General features: G+C 41.9%; 1 protein-coding gene across 1 annotated transcript in view; it reads right to left on the bottom strand.

Annotated features, from left to right (window-relative positions):
* The window catches only part of ERG (ETS transcription factor ERG), a 271,155-nt gene that overhangs the window by 187,553 nt on the left and 68,982 nt on the right, over positions 1 to 14,620 (bottom strand). Inside the window, exon 2 of the mRNA XM_066598961.1 lies at positions 11,391 to 11,479. Coding sequence (XP_066455058.1) covers positions 11,391 to 11,429 — 39 coding nt within the window. The 5' untranslated portion in view covers positions 11,430 to 11,479. The remainder of the gene's footprint in view (positions 1 to 11,390; positions 11,480 to 14,620) is intronic.

The following is a 14,620-nucleotide window of genomic DNA, read 5'->3' as shown; positions in this document are numbered from 1 at the left end:
GTACCTCTTTCAGACCTACTGATCAGCTGTTTGCCGGAGCCGCTGCGCACTGGAACTAGTACAGCCCCTACAGGACGGCGGCTCCGGAGAACAGCTGATAGGCCGGAGTCCCAGATGTTTAGCCAACAATCATCTACTGATGACCAATCCTGAGACTCGGTCAGCAACAGTATGAGCCTGAAGATCCCATTAATCATCATATAGTGAAAAATTCTGTAACTTTCTAGTTGACTTTATATTTGAAGTTGCCACCATTTTCAATATGTCTGTTTGCTTTCAATGAATGAGAACACTCTCGTTTGCATTCAGAGGCAGTAATCCTATACATAGCTAGTCCTGCTGTCAGCTGAGAAGTGGCTATAACTGTATCCAGCCCAGACAATGCTCTGTGAGCTAAACAGGCTGGACTCCAGATGGATACACGGTATATAGCTAGTCCTGCTGTCATACTGAAGTCATACAGTTGCATCCAGTCTACATAATATTCTGTGAGCTAAACAGCCCAGACTGATAGATTGTACAGAGCTGTCAGCTGAGAAGTGGAGACAATGTATCCAGTAGACAATGCTCTGTGAGACTGATACAATGTATGTAGCTTGTTCTGCGTTTTGATAGGTAGTAGATACAATTGCTTCCAGCCTGAGCAATGCTCCCCATCTCCTGGAGGGGTTCTTGCACTGATGAAGCTGCACTTATGCATGCTGCATCCACGCATGAGTTGTCCTGAGCCGGAACCCGACATGGCTATGCTAACTGCAAAGCGTGGCTGCCGTTCAACATGAATGGCAGCAGCCGTGCTACGCAGTTGGAGTAGCATGGCTTAAAGGCACTGCAGATGTAGCATCCCATTCTTCCAGGATGGCGCTGCTATATTTGTATATGGGGACAACGGGAACAAACTAAAACCAGCCCATATTATCTAGCGCGTATGGCGGTATTATCTAAGAACTGAATTGCAGTATTAAGGGAGAGCTAAATACTGCAATTTTATGTAGGAGCTGTATGGCGGTATTATGTTGGCGTCATATGACAGTATTATATTGGCTTTTAAGGAAGCATTATTTAGATACTGCACATCATTTTAGCACTATATGGTGGTATTATGTGGCTGCACATATCAGAAGTATCTGGGCATTACACAGTAATATGCAACTACTTTGTGGGTTTGGAGCCTCTGGTATAAATTTGGCATGAAGACCAGAAGCTCTATGCCACAACTAGCGACACTTGCAAATGATGGGGTTGGCAAATGAGGTACATGCTTATGGCACGCATTCTCCATGAAGTTCTTGAATTGGGGAAACTGAAACTACCCAGTATTATTTAGTATATATGGCGGCATTATTTGGAATTGGAATCGTAGACTTCTATGGCAACCACATGGAGGCATTATGTAGCCCCTTTACACAAGTATTATTTGGACACTATATGGCGGTATTATCTGTGCTGTATCTAGACATTAAACAGTGATATGTGGGTTATTTGAGGAAGTATTATTTGAACACCCCATATAATGTGAGACCTATATGGTGGTATTACATGGGCTGTGTGTGTCGGTAGTATTTTGACATTACATGTGGGCTCTTAGTATTATTTTGATTATGCTTAATGTTTAGGCGCTTCATAATGGTATTATGTGGCAGCATGTGTAAGTACAATATTATCTTGGCACTAAATGACGGTATTATATGGGCTCACATTACAAGATTACAGAGCTCTATTTTGGAATGAGTTCTTCAATCTGGGAAACCCAGAACCAAACTGCAACCACCTGGTGTTATTTAGCATGTACGATGGTACTATATGGGGACTGAACTATAGAATTCTGTTCGAACCACATGGCGGCATTATGTAGCCTCTTTACACAAGTATTATTTGGACAGTATGTGGTGGTATTATACGGGTGTATGTCTGAGGATTCTCTTGGAATTATCTAGTGATATTTTGTATGCTGTTTGAGGGCTCAGTCACACGAGCAGCGATCCGCGCATAGTTCCGTGCGGAAAAACGGATGCAGCTTGTGCAGATGAAAATCCGCATGACCAGCTCCATTGCCACCCATATGTCCTTTTTGACAGGTGCGGACGTTTTTTCGCACGGAAATAAGCGTGTATTGCTGCTGATACGTGCGTACCTCTGCTCATGTGACTGAACCCTAAGGAAGTGTTACTTGAGCTATCCAAATTACTGAGTACTATACTGTGGTATTACATGGGTCCTCTATGTAGTCAGTAGTATATGGAGATATTTGAGGAAGTATTACTTGGTCCCCATATGGTGGTATTATATGAGTCAGCAGTATCTCAGCATTCTATAGTGATAATATATGGGGTATTTGAGGACGTATTACGGTCTGTGGATGGCAGATATTATTTAGGACTTCCTGATGGTATTATGTGGGAAGGAAATAAAAGTGGTATCTTGGCACTACATGGCGGTATAATGTGGGCTGAAGTGACAAGATTACATGACTTTCTTCCCAGGGCTCGGTGTTCCATGAAGCCATCGCTGGGTACTTTATGGCAGTAGTTCCTTCTGAAGTATCCCGGACTTTCCCCGAATGGGAGCGCAGAGCTCAGTAATGGGAACAGGTTGCACAAGTCAGACCATTACAATAACGTTAGTGAACTTCTGAGCAGAGTTCACAGGAAATTGCTGGTATTGAACTAATTTCACACTTTCTTTTAGCGCTAAGCAAATACTTTGGCTAAAAGTCTCATCCAAATCTTTTCTTCTTCGTTCGTTTTAAGTTGGTCCAGATTTTTGGGGCTGAAAAATAACAGATGCTCCTTTCAAATATGACAATTTCTGCGTCTGCCTTCTGCAGAGCTGGAGAAGTAACCGGAGCCGCTGTATATTTGTGCAGTGTGACTTCTGGAGGCAACCGATGCAAGCCAAGCCTGACTTCCAATGGACTTGGACAAAGCCAGCATTAAAGAGTCCGTGCTCCCCGCCCCCGCCCGCATAGATCTACATAATCAGAATTAGGAAGGAGAGGAGGAACCAACGGTCAAGTCGTAGACAAAATAATCCTCTGGCGGACGCAGCGGGAGCACCTGTACCTCCACAACGTGTAATCGCATAGAAGAGTCCAAGAAGCCTTAAAGGGACCTCAGTACAGGACACAACGGGAGGCGTGGTCCGCCTGACCAATTAAATCAATGCTTGCAAAGGGACTGGGTGGTGAGTGAGTCTGACCTCCTGATTGGCTGATGGAGCGCTGCTGTATTCATTTGCATATCCTGAAATAAATTAATAGGAGAGCTCTATGGGTTCACATTTATTCGTCATAAATGTTAGTGGTGGCCAACCCCCTTAATCGTCTACAATAGAGGGAGCCTTAAGACGGATCTCCAGACTTCCCTTTACTGATGCTCATTTGACTCAGGAGCCTGCAGAATAGTGAGTGCAGCTCTGGAGTATAATACAGGATGTAACTCAGGAGCAGTACAGGATAAGTAATGTATGTACACAGTGACTCCACCAGCAGAATAGTGAGTGCAGCTCTGGGGTATAATACAGGATGTAACTCTGGGTCAGTACAGGATAAGTAATATATGTACACAGTGACTCTACCAGCAGAATAGTGAGTGCAGCTCTGGAGTATAATACAGGATGTAACTCAGGAGCAGTACAGGATAAGTAATGTATGTACACAGTGACTCCACCAGCAGAATAGTGAGTGCAGCTCTGGAGTATAATACAGGATGTACACAGTGACTCAATGTTTTTTTAGTCAGAGTATCCTAATCTTAGTCCTTACTACAAGCCTGTCTGGACTATTGGATGCCAGATCAGAGGAAGTCTGCTGTAATAACATTCCGGTAAGTTGCCATCACTAGATTTCCAGTTTAACATTAATATAGATCGTCTTATTGCAAACAAAAACGTCTGTCTGCTGCGAATCAGGCCTAATCCTTCAAAGATGTTATTTCCATATCAAAGGAAGTGTCCTATATCCAGCTTCTAAGGGGGATATTCAAATATTCGCCCATCAATCATGGGCGCTGCTCGCAGTAGAAGCGTGGGCTGGAGCGCGATGGAGCCTGCCAGCAGGTTAGGAAAATGATACCGCAGTGCCGGTTTTGCAGTGTTGGCATTGCAGAGTTGTAAACAAACACAAATAACTTGGCCCTGGCACCGCGCCTTTCCTGGAAAAGCTCGCCTCCAAGAAAATCCATTAGGATTTAGGCTGGAATCGCCGGGACTATAAGCAGAAAGTTCTGCAACTCCTTCCAAACCAAATCTCTCCAAATGATCTAATAAGTATGCAGAGCGCGGTGCACAAATAGAGCGGGCCGCGGAGAGCGCAGGTGGCGGGAGTTCGCTGCACTCCTTGAATTACAGACATGACTACGTTTTCACTTTCACCCTTCTTATATAAATATTATCTGTTCTCCAATAAGAAACGTGCAGAGAAGGAGGTCAGCGGAGCCCCACCGAGCCGAGGAGGCACGTTCCGAGGGGCTGGCATGGGGCAGGTATGGCACAGGTGCAGGCCCACGGCATGATCATGTGATCTGGGATTCTGCTCCCTACTAATGCCGTTCCTCAGTCCTAGTACGCTGCTAGTTGTGCCCAGACATTTAACCCCTCGAGGGGACCCAATGAAGGGGGAAGTGACTTGGTTAGTTACTTCCTCCATTTGTTAGAAGGATCCCCTCGTGATGCGGCTGATCGGGAGGGACACTTTGTAATCAGCTTAATCTGTGGGGAAGCCTGGCAATAAGGCTGGGTTCACACAGGCGGATTTGCCGCGGTTTTGCCACAGAAGAACGACTTCGGCAGCAAAAGCACTTAAAGCTTATTTTTGTCTTGCGCATTTTGCTGCATATTTGAGCGTTTTCTTCCGCAGCGCTTCTTACTTTTTGCAGTGTATTTTAGTGCGGATTTTGCTGCGTCCATGGAGGCCCATGCGGAAAAGTCCAAAGTCTTCAAAAACCGCGCCGCAGCAGCATTTTCGCACTGCAGCAGTGCAGAAAAATTCCGTCCTGTGAGAACAGCTTTTTGCCCAAACACATTTACACTGCAAACGCAGCGGTTTTGCCCGTGTACGGATATGCAACGTCAATGCGCAGCAAAACCGCGGCAAATCCGCCCTTGTGAACCCAGTCTAAGTGTTCCCCTTCCCAGCAGTGTAATGCAGAACAGGATGGGTCCGCCAGAGCGGAAGACCCTCTTTATAACCGCTCTCCACTCCGCCAAGAGCTGAGGATCCTTGACCCCTCTATTAACTCTGAATGCCTTAGAGGGGCTGAACCACCATTACAAGGGCATGCACAGGACAGGGGATAGCTTACTGATTGGGGGGCTCAGCACTGTGACCCCCGCGGATCATGTCCCGCTCCCCTGTCACTGTGAATGGAGCGCTGGCCGAGGATTCATTTCAATGGGGCTGATGAAAATCCCCGGCGGACGGCGCTCAGATATCTCTGCAGTCCTACTGTCAGTGGATCAGCGCGCTCGTGCGACCGGCGCCCCAGTCAGTGATGCAGTAACCCCATAGTGAGGAGGACGGGGACACGGGAGCCCCATTCTCAAGATCGGTGGGGGTCTCAGCAAGTTACCTCCTACCCTGTGGAGATCCTGCTACAATCCCTTTAACCGTTTTCTAACCTAGACAATCCCTTTAAGGACCCCGGGTTTGTCTTACTTTGCACCTTCTTATGGTGACGCCTACGCAGCTTTACAAGCTTTACAGTTTATTTAGACATCATTTACGTATAAATGAACATTTCGGATTTTACCGTTCCCCTTAATCCAAACCAGAAGCTCCCTGAGAGCCGCAAGGAAACTAATCGCTTGTTTGTTACTATTTTACAATTTGGATTCAACGTAACTGATTTATTTAAAGGGCCACTGCGTGATGTTTTATTCATTCATTATATAGGTCTCCCCCCTCCCGCCAGTATATATATATATGTCGGCCAGTCTGATTAGTTATTCCTTTCTGTCTGAAGCTTTCCCCTCAGCTGGTCATGTGATCTCAGTCCTGACCGGCTCAGATCTACTTGGGTTATGGATTCAGTTTCTAGTCCGGTTCTCAGTGTTTGTGATGCTGTTACATGGATCTACCACATAAACGGAAGTCCTAGAGGGACAGAGGCACTCCTGTCACAGTTACTGATGATGATCACACAGGTGTAATAGAGGACATCACAGCTCATCCTCTTGACTGGATACTTATGGGCTGTAGATTATTTAGGAGAATGAAGAAGCAGATGGTAATTACTCTGTTCCCCCAGCAGGCAGAAATGGTACAGCGTCAACTAATTCTGTGCTGATGCATCGTGGGATTGATGTGAAACTAACAGTAAAAAATCTCACTATCCTGAGTATCACAGCGGAGGCTGCACTGCATGGAGGTGACTGCAATACACAGAGGAGAACTCCAGAGTGCGACAGGCATTTGGATGAGGTTGTGTTTTCGGTGAAGTGGCCCTTTAAAAAAACAACCTTTTTTATTTTACCTTTTTGTACACATTATCATTAATAAAACAATTAAAAAAGGGGGGAAAAACTGCAAAAAATGTATTAAAAAAACTACCCCATATACTAAGCAACAAAATGCGGCAAAAATAATTTTGGTGGCCCCAAAAAGAAATATAGGGCCATAAAACCCCGACATGCATGGACTGGTCCTTCCGGACTGAAGCCCTCTGGTCATTACGAGGTTAATACCGGGCGGCACAGCGGAGCGTTAAAAACTTTTATGTCAAAAAGTCCCAATTCTTCCCGGTGTGACGCTGCGCCTTTCCTTCATGGCAGAATCGCTTGAGATGGCGCAGATTTCGCGGCGGACGCGGCGCTGTCTCTTTGACCATTTAAGGTAACGTGTCAGCTCCTGCACCCTCCATGCGGCGCGGTGCACACGGGCGCCGCCGCCATCTGCATCGCATTGCCAGGATGTTTGTATTTGGATAAGATACCCGTCTATCTGTGACGGATTTCGGGACTTACTGCAGATGTGAACCAAATCACTTCCAGATACGAGAGGTCGCGGCGTCCCGGAGCTTCTAGCTGCTACCTCGCATGATGCGCTGCAGCATTCTTCAGGGATAAAGCCTAATGCGGAGCAGCGAGGAGCGCCGCCGGTTACCATATACAGTAATCACAACGCCGGCTCCCAACGACCTCACACCGCTGAGCATCGGCAAACTGAGACTTTCTGACCTTCTGCACTTCATGTCTCAGACGCTTCGTAGATACAGACCGACCTTCTCTTAGAGCGGCTGCCCAGGATCAGACCTTGTCCATAGGCTGCAAATTTAGTAAAACATGGCTGCCTCCTTCCTGAAACAGTGCCACACCTAGCCACAGGTGGCGCCTGGCATTGCAGCTTATCTCTGTTAAAGTAAATAGGGCTTAGATGCAATAACTAATACAACCTGTGGACAGAGGGGGCACTGTTTTCAGAAGCTGGTTGCCATGTTTGTCCAGTCCTGGCAACCCCTTAGATTATAAAGTGCAGCATTATATTCTTCATATACAGTACATGGAGATACAAGACATGAAGTAGTGATAACTGGAAGCAATCAGCCCACTGAAGCACACGTCTGCCAACTTCAACCCAGCCTGAAGTGGCTGATAACAGAAAACAGTAGCTTGTAGTAAACCACACACTGAACAGAGATAGATAGATAGATAGATAGATAGATAGATAGGAGATAGATAGATATATAGATATGAGATAGATAGGAGATAGATAGATATGAGATAGATAGATGGATAGATAGATAGGAGATAGATAGGAGATAGGAGATAGATAGATAGATAGATAGATAGATAGATAGATAGATAGATAGATAGATAGATATGAGATAGATAGATAGATATGAGATAGATAGATATATAGATAGATAGATAGATATGAGATAGATAGATAGATAGATAAATAGATAGGAGATAGATAGATAGATAGATAGATAGATAGATATGAGATAGATAGATAGATAGATATGAGATAGATGGATAGGAGATAGATAGATAGATAGATAGATAGATAGATAGATAGATAGATAGATAGATAGATAGGAGATAGATAGATATATAGATATGAGATAGATAGGAGATAGAAAGATATGAGATAGATAGATAGATAGATAGGAGATAGATAGATATATAGATATGAGATAGATAGGAGATAGATAGATATGAGATAGATAGATGGATAGATAGATAGGAGATAGATAGGAGATAGATAGATATGAGATAGATAGATGGATAGATAGATAGATAGATAGATAGATAGATAGATAGATAGATAGATAGATAGATAGATAGATAGATAGATAGATAGATAGATAGATAGATATGAGATAGATAGATAGATATGAGATAGATAGATATATAGATAGATAGATAGATATGAGATAGATAGATAGATAAATAGATAGGAGATAGATAGATAGATAGATATGAGATAGATAGATAGATAGATATGAGATAGATGGATAGGAGATAGATAGATAGATAGATAGATAGATAGATAGATAGATAGATAGATAGATAGATAGATAGATAGGAGATAGATAGATATATAGATATGAGATAGATAGGAGATAGAAAGATATGAGATAGATAGATAGATAGATAGATAGATAGATAGATAGATAGATAGATAGATAGGAGATAGATAGATATATAGATATGAGATAGATAGGAGATAGATAGATATGAGATAGATAGATGGATAGATAGATAGGAGATAGATAGATATGAGATAGATAGATGGATAGATAGATAGATAGATAGCTAGATAGATAGATAGATAGGAGATAGATAGATAGATAGATAGATAGATAGATAGATAGATAGGAGGTAGATAGATATGAGATAGATAGATAGATATGAGATAGATGGATAGGAGATAGATAGATAGATAGATAGATAGATATGAGATAGATATTAGATAGATAGATAGATATGAGATAGATAGATAGATAGGAGATAGATAGATAGATAGATAGATATGAGATAGATAGATAGATAGATAGATAGATAGATAGATAGATAGATAGATAGGAGATAGACAGATAGATATGAGATAGATAGATAGATAGATAGATAGGAGGTAGATAGATAGAAGATAGATAGACAGATAGATAGATAGATAGAAAGATAGGAGATAGATAGATAGGAGATAGATAGATAGATAGATATGAGATAGATAGATAGATAGATAGATAGATATGAATTAGATATGAGATACATATGAGATAGATAGATAGATAGATAGATAGATAGATAGATAGATAGATAGATAGATAGATAGATAGATAGATAGGGGATAGATAGGAGATAGAGAGATAGATAGGTAGATAGATAGGAGATAGATAGATAGATAGATAGATAGATAGATAGATAGATAGATACCGGTAGATAGATAGATAGATAGATAGATAGATAGATAGATAGATAGGAGATAGAAAGATAGATAGGAGATAGATAGATAGATAGGAGATAGATAGATAGATAGATAGGAGATAGATAGGAGGTAGATAGATAGATAGATAGATAGGAGATAGATAGATAGATAGGAGATAGATAGATAGATAGATAGATAGATAGATAGATAGATAGATAGATAGATAGATAGGGGATAGATAGATAGATAGATAGATAGATAGATAGATAGATAGATAGATAGGAGATAGATAGGTAGATAGATAGGAGATAGATAGATAGATAGATAGATACCGGTAGATAGATAGATAGATAGATAGGAGATAGAAAGATAGATAGGAGATAGATAGATAGATAGGAGATAGATAGATAGATAGATAGATAGGAGATAGATAGGAGGTAGATAGATAGATAGATAGGAGATAGATAGATAGATAGATAGATAGATAGATAGATAGATAGATAGATAGATAGATAGGAGATAGATAGATAGGTGATAGATAGATAGATAGATAGATAGATAGATAGATATGAGATAGATAGATAGATAGATAGATAGATAGATAGATAGATGATAGATAGATAGATAGATAGATAGATAGATAGATAGATAGATAGATAGATAGGAGATAGATAGATAGGTGATAGATAGATAGATAGATAGATAGATAGGAGATAGATAGATAGATAGATATGAGATAGATAGATAGATAGATAGATAGATAGATAGATAGATAGTTGATAGGAGATAGATATGAGATAGGAGATAGATAGATAGATAGATAGAAGGTAGATAGATAGATATGAGATAGATAGAAGATAGATAGATATGAGATAGATAGATAGCTAGATATGAGATAGAAGATAGATAGATAGAAGATAGATAGATAGATAGATAGATATGAGATAGATATGAGATAGATAGATAGATAGATAGATATGAGATAGATAGATATGAGATAGATAGATAGATAGATAGATAGATAGATAGATAGATAGATAGATAGATAGATAGGAGATAGAAAGATAGATAGGAGATAGATAGATAGATAGGAGATAGATAGATAGATAGATAGATAGGAGATAGATAGGAGGTAGATAGATAGATAGATAGGAGATAGATAGATAGATAGATAGATAGATAGATAGATAGATAGATAGATAGGAGATAGATAGATAGGTGATAGATAGATAGATAGATAGATAGATAGATAGATAGATAGATAGATAGATATGAGATAGATAGATAGATAGATAGATAGATAGATGATAGATAGATAGATAGATAGATAGATAGATAGATAGATAGATAGATAGGAGATAGATAGATAGGTGATAGATAGATAGATAGATAGATAGATAGATAGATAGATAGATAGATAGATAGATAGATAGATAGGAGATAGATAGATAGATAGATATGAGATAGATAGATAGATAGATAGATAGATAGATAGATAGATAGATAGATAGATAGATAGATAGTTGATAGGAGATAGATATGAGATAGGAGATAGATAGATAGATAGATAGAAGGTAGATAGATAGATATGAGATAGATAGAAGATAGATAGATATGAGATAGATAGATAGCTAGATATGAGATAGAAGATAGATAGATAGAAGATAGATAGATAGATAGATAGATATGAGATAGATATGAGATAGATAGATAGATAGATAGATAGATAGATAGATATGAGATAGATAGATATGAGATAGATAGATAGATAGATAGAAATTAGATAGATATGAGATAGAAGATAGATAGATATGAGATAGATAGATAGATAGATAGATATGAGATAGATAGATAGATAGATAGATAGATAGATAGATAGATAGATAGATATGAGATAGATAGGAGATAGATAGAAAATGCTTCCATTATGAACACCTGCAGAAGAGTCCGATAATGAAGCAGATAATTTTGCTGGACGTTTCTCTCAGCAGATATAGTATATATAACATTATGTATGACTTACTTTGATGTGAGCTGATGGATCTGGAACAGTCTGAATCATGTCCTTACTGCGGTTTGCCTTTCACCCCACACATTCGGTTCTAGGTGGAGCTGTAAAGAGAGAGCAATGATTGAATATCTCAGAAGAATCACTAGTAGATACTGAGAGCTCCGCCTAGAGGGCCGGCACAAGCCACATTGTGGGGTTGTATCAGGGGCCTGGCATCCAACTGAAAGTAACATCTGAGAGGCGTCAATCAGCTGCTCTTAACCAATCAGCAGTGCCAATAGTGTTCTAAACATCGCTGATTGGCTGAGAGCAGCTGAAAGACAGGAGTCTTCTCCAAATGTTCGGCTCAGGAGTCCTTTCCAGCTGGATGCTAGACCCAGTATACAGCCCTCTGGTTCTTGTTCTGTGAACCTTGGCTCCACTTCTTTTCTACATGCTCTTGTGTAAGGTGACAATGACATTGTAAGGCCTCCTGATCTGAGTACTGCTTGACATATACAACCCAACCGAGTCTTCCGATGATGTTATGTAGATGTGGATATTCAGTCTTCACGGTTTTACATTGAGGAACATGTTTCTGATATTGTTCCACAGTATTTCCCAGACTGGAGAACCTCTGGGATCTCTGCTTCTGAGAGACTCGGCCTCTCTAACACGCAGCCATGTGACATAGTTAAAAATGGACCCTCCTGCTGTTTTCCGTTAGCTCCGCCTACCCTCCGGTCTTTGTTTCCTGCCCCAAACGTGTCTCAGATGTGTTGCTGCCAACAATTTCTAAGTAATTAAACGTATTTAAATGAAATGTACCGATGCCCCCCCCCCCCCCCCCCCCGATAGGCTCTGCTGGGAAGATCACATGGTTGGATGAGGTTTCCAGGTCATCGCGTTCCTTGTTCCTTACACTTCTTTACATTTCACACAGCAGCCCAACTTTTTGTGGAATTGGCGCTGTACAAAACCTGCGCGGATATAGCGGAGCTAAGAGCAAAGCGCTTCAGTATGTGCAGGCTCCGTCTTTGCTCGCCTCCTCCAGATCATATTCTACGTCTGTTCCTTTTGGCGCGGTGTATAACATGTGGCGTCCCGAGTCCGTACGGATTCTAGGGGCGTACTGAAGGTGCGCCCCCTAATCCCCTCCTGGCTGACGGACGGCGTGTTTTCCTAGCGGCGTGATGCCGCTCCTCACTTTACACGCTTTCAGATGTTAATAACCTGAGGTTTCATTATTCGCTTTCTCCGTTTTAACCCCTTACGCGCACATCCTACGTTGGGCCTTCAGGGTGTCTTAGCCAACATTTCTATTTCCCTCGCTGCCATCCAAGTGTTTGTGCGGAGCGACTCGTATTTTTCTATTTGTGTCGTTTTTAATGGTTTCTTACTTTTATAAAATAATCTTTTTTCCTTTAAATATGGATTTTTTAAAATTAAACTTTAACATCTTCAGTCCCACTAAGGGGCTTGGAGCTGCGATCACTTATAGGGGATGCCCAGCTTTAAACTATTGATAGACTATCCTCATGATGGCCAGCAGCAGTAGACTGGGGAGGCCGGCCGCTGTCCTTCTGCATCCAGCTGATTGCTGCAGGGACTCAATGGGAAATACCATGCCTGGCCACTGCAGTGCAAACGGAGCTGTCTGCTCTCTGCAGAGACCAGCTTAGTGCATGGGCACAGCGGCACATGGACCCAGCAGACGGATCTCGGAGGTTACATGTATCTTACTTATAGTCTCAGTACCAATCGCTGAATGGCGCACGTGATGCAACTCTGGAGCTCCTAAACGGGAAATGTGCCAATCTGTAAAATGGGAATATGTAAATTTTGAAGTTTAGTTATTCTTTATCCCAGTGGACTTGTGTTCTGCTGGATTGTTCTAAAGGGGTGTAAGTTAATTAGCAGTTATTATGAATCTAATTATAGTGTTAGTAACTAACTGTCCGTCTGCAGGAGACAAACAGAAGCTGACTTTTTATTTTAAATGTAGATATTTATGTTTCGTTCTCTTACATTTCTCTGGCTGCGGCCATGTTGGAGGCGTGGCCTTCCTGTGTTGTCATAGGTTATTACAGCCAACAGTAAGTGATGGAGTGCAGCCCACCCAGAGACCTGACAGCTGCAGGAGAGCTGCATACATACAGCCATCGGTGCGTATGGCCTTACTGTCCTGCTTTATCTGGACCTCCACCACTACAGTAGAAATGTCATTCACTCGCCCACCCACTAAAAATAATGAGGTGACTGTTAATCTGTCCCAGTCTGTACAGCAAAGCTGTATCTATTAGTGTGCAGATAATAGAAAGTGCTCATTATACCTGCTGTAGTGAGAGCGATCTGGTAGTTCACATTTATATATAATCACAAGAGAAATGAAAGAACGGAACAAAATCCAAAAAAACATATTATTGTAACACAAAAACCTGATTGGATCCTGTCCTGTTCTAAGCTGATCCATGCAGCCCTGATTTACAGACTACTATGGTGGGTGCAGATGTTCAGTCACATGAGGGCGCTGGAGCTGTGGGGGCCCCATATGCAGAGAGCAGTGGTATACATAAAGCAGTACAGTTGGGGGCCCCGTTACAGACTTTGCATTGGGGCCCCACAGCTTTGCCTCTCTGTCCACAGCAGCTCGTATCCCTGAAACCTTCCTTGAGTATTAATGCCAAGTATCTTCCCTCTCATGTAAAAGTATTGACTTGCGAGCCGCGGACCACCGTGTCACTTACTAATAGGCATTAGTCAATGGTTCATCTGGTAATGATCTCTGCCTGTTCCTCTGGGTGCCAGATGGACCAAATAAAACAGGGTCACTTGATATTTTTGGCAATGGCATGAGGTCTCCACTTTCATGTTCCACGTGCCAAATGTACAGTATAGCAATAAAACAATAAAGGGTTTTGCTCTTGTTGAGCGTTTACATTAAGCGGGGCTATTAGTGACGCCTGTAACCACACGGACCCCAGCAAGGCAGATCTCATAGGGGGCAACTGGCAGGGCCTTTGGCCTCGATAAAGGGGATGGACATTTGGGAGGGCCTTTGGCCTCGATAAAGGGGATGGACATTTGGGAGGGCCTTTGGCCTCGATAAAGGGGATGGACATTTGGGAGGGTCTTTGGCCTCGATAAAGGGAATGGACATTTGGGAGGGCCTTTGGCCTCGGTAAAGGGGATGGACATTTGGGAGGGCCTTTGGCCTCGGTAAAGGGGATGGACATTTGGGAGGGCCTTTGGCCTCGATAAAG

Source organism: Eleutherodactylus coqui, chromosome 4 (assembly GCF_035609145.1).
Source record: "Eleutherodactylus coqui strain aEleCoq1 chromosome 4, aEleCoq1.hap1, whole genome shotgun sequence".
NCBI lineage: Eukaryota > Metazoa > Chordata > Amphibia > Anura > Eleutherodactylidae > Eleutherodactylus > Eleutherodactylus coqui.
This window is presented reverse-complemented; position numbering and strand designations above follow the sequence as displayed.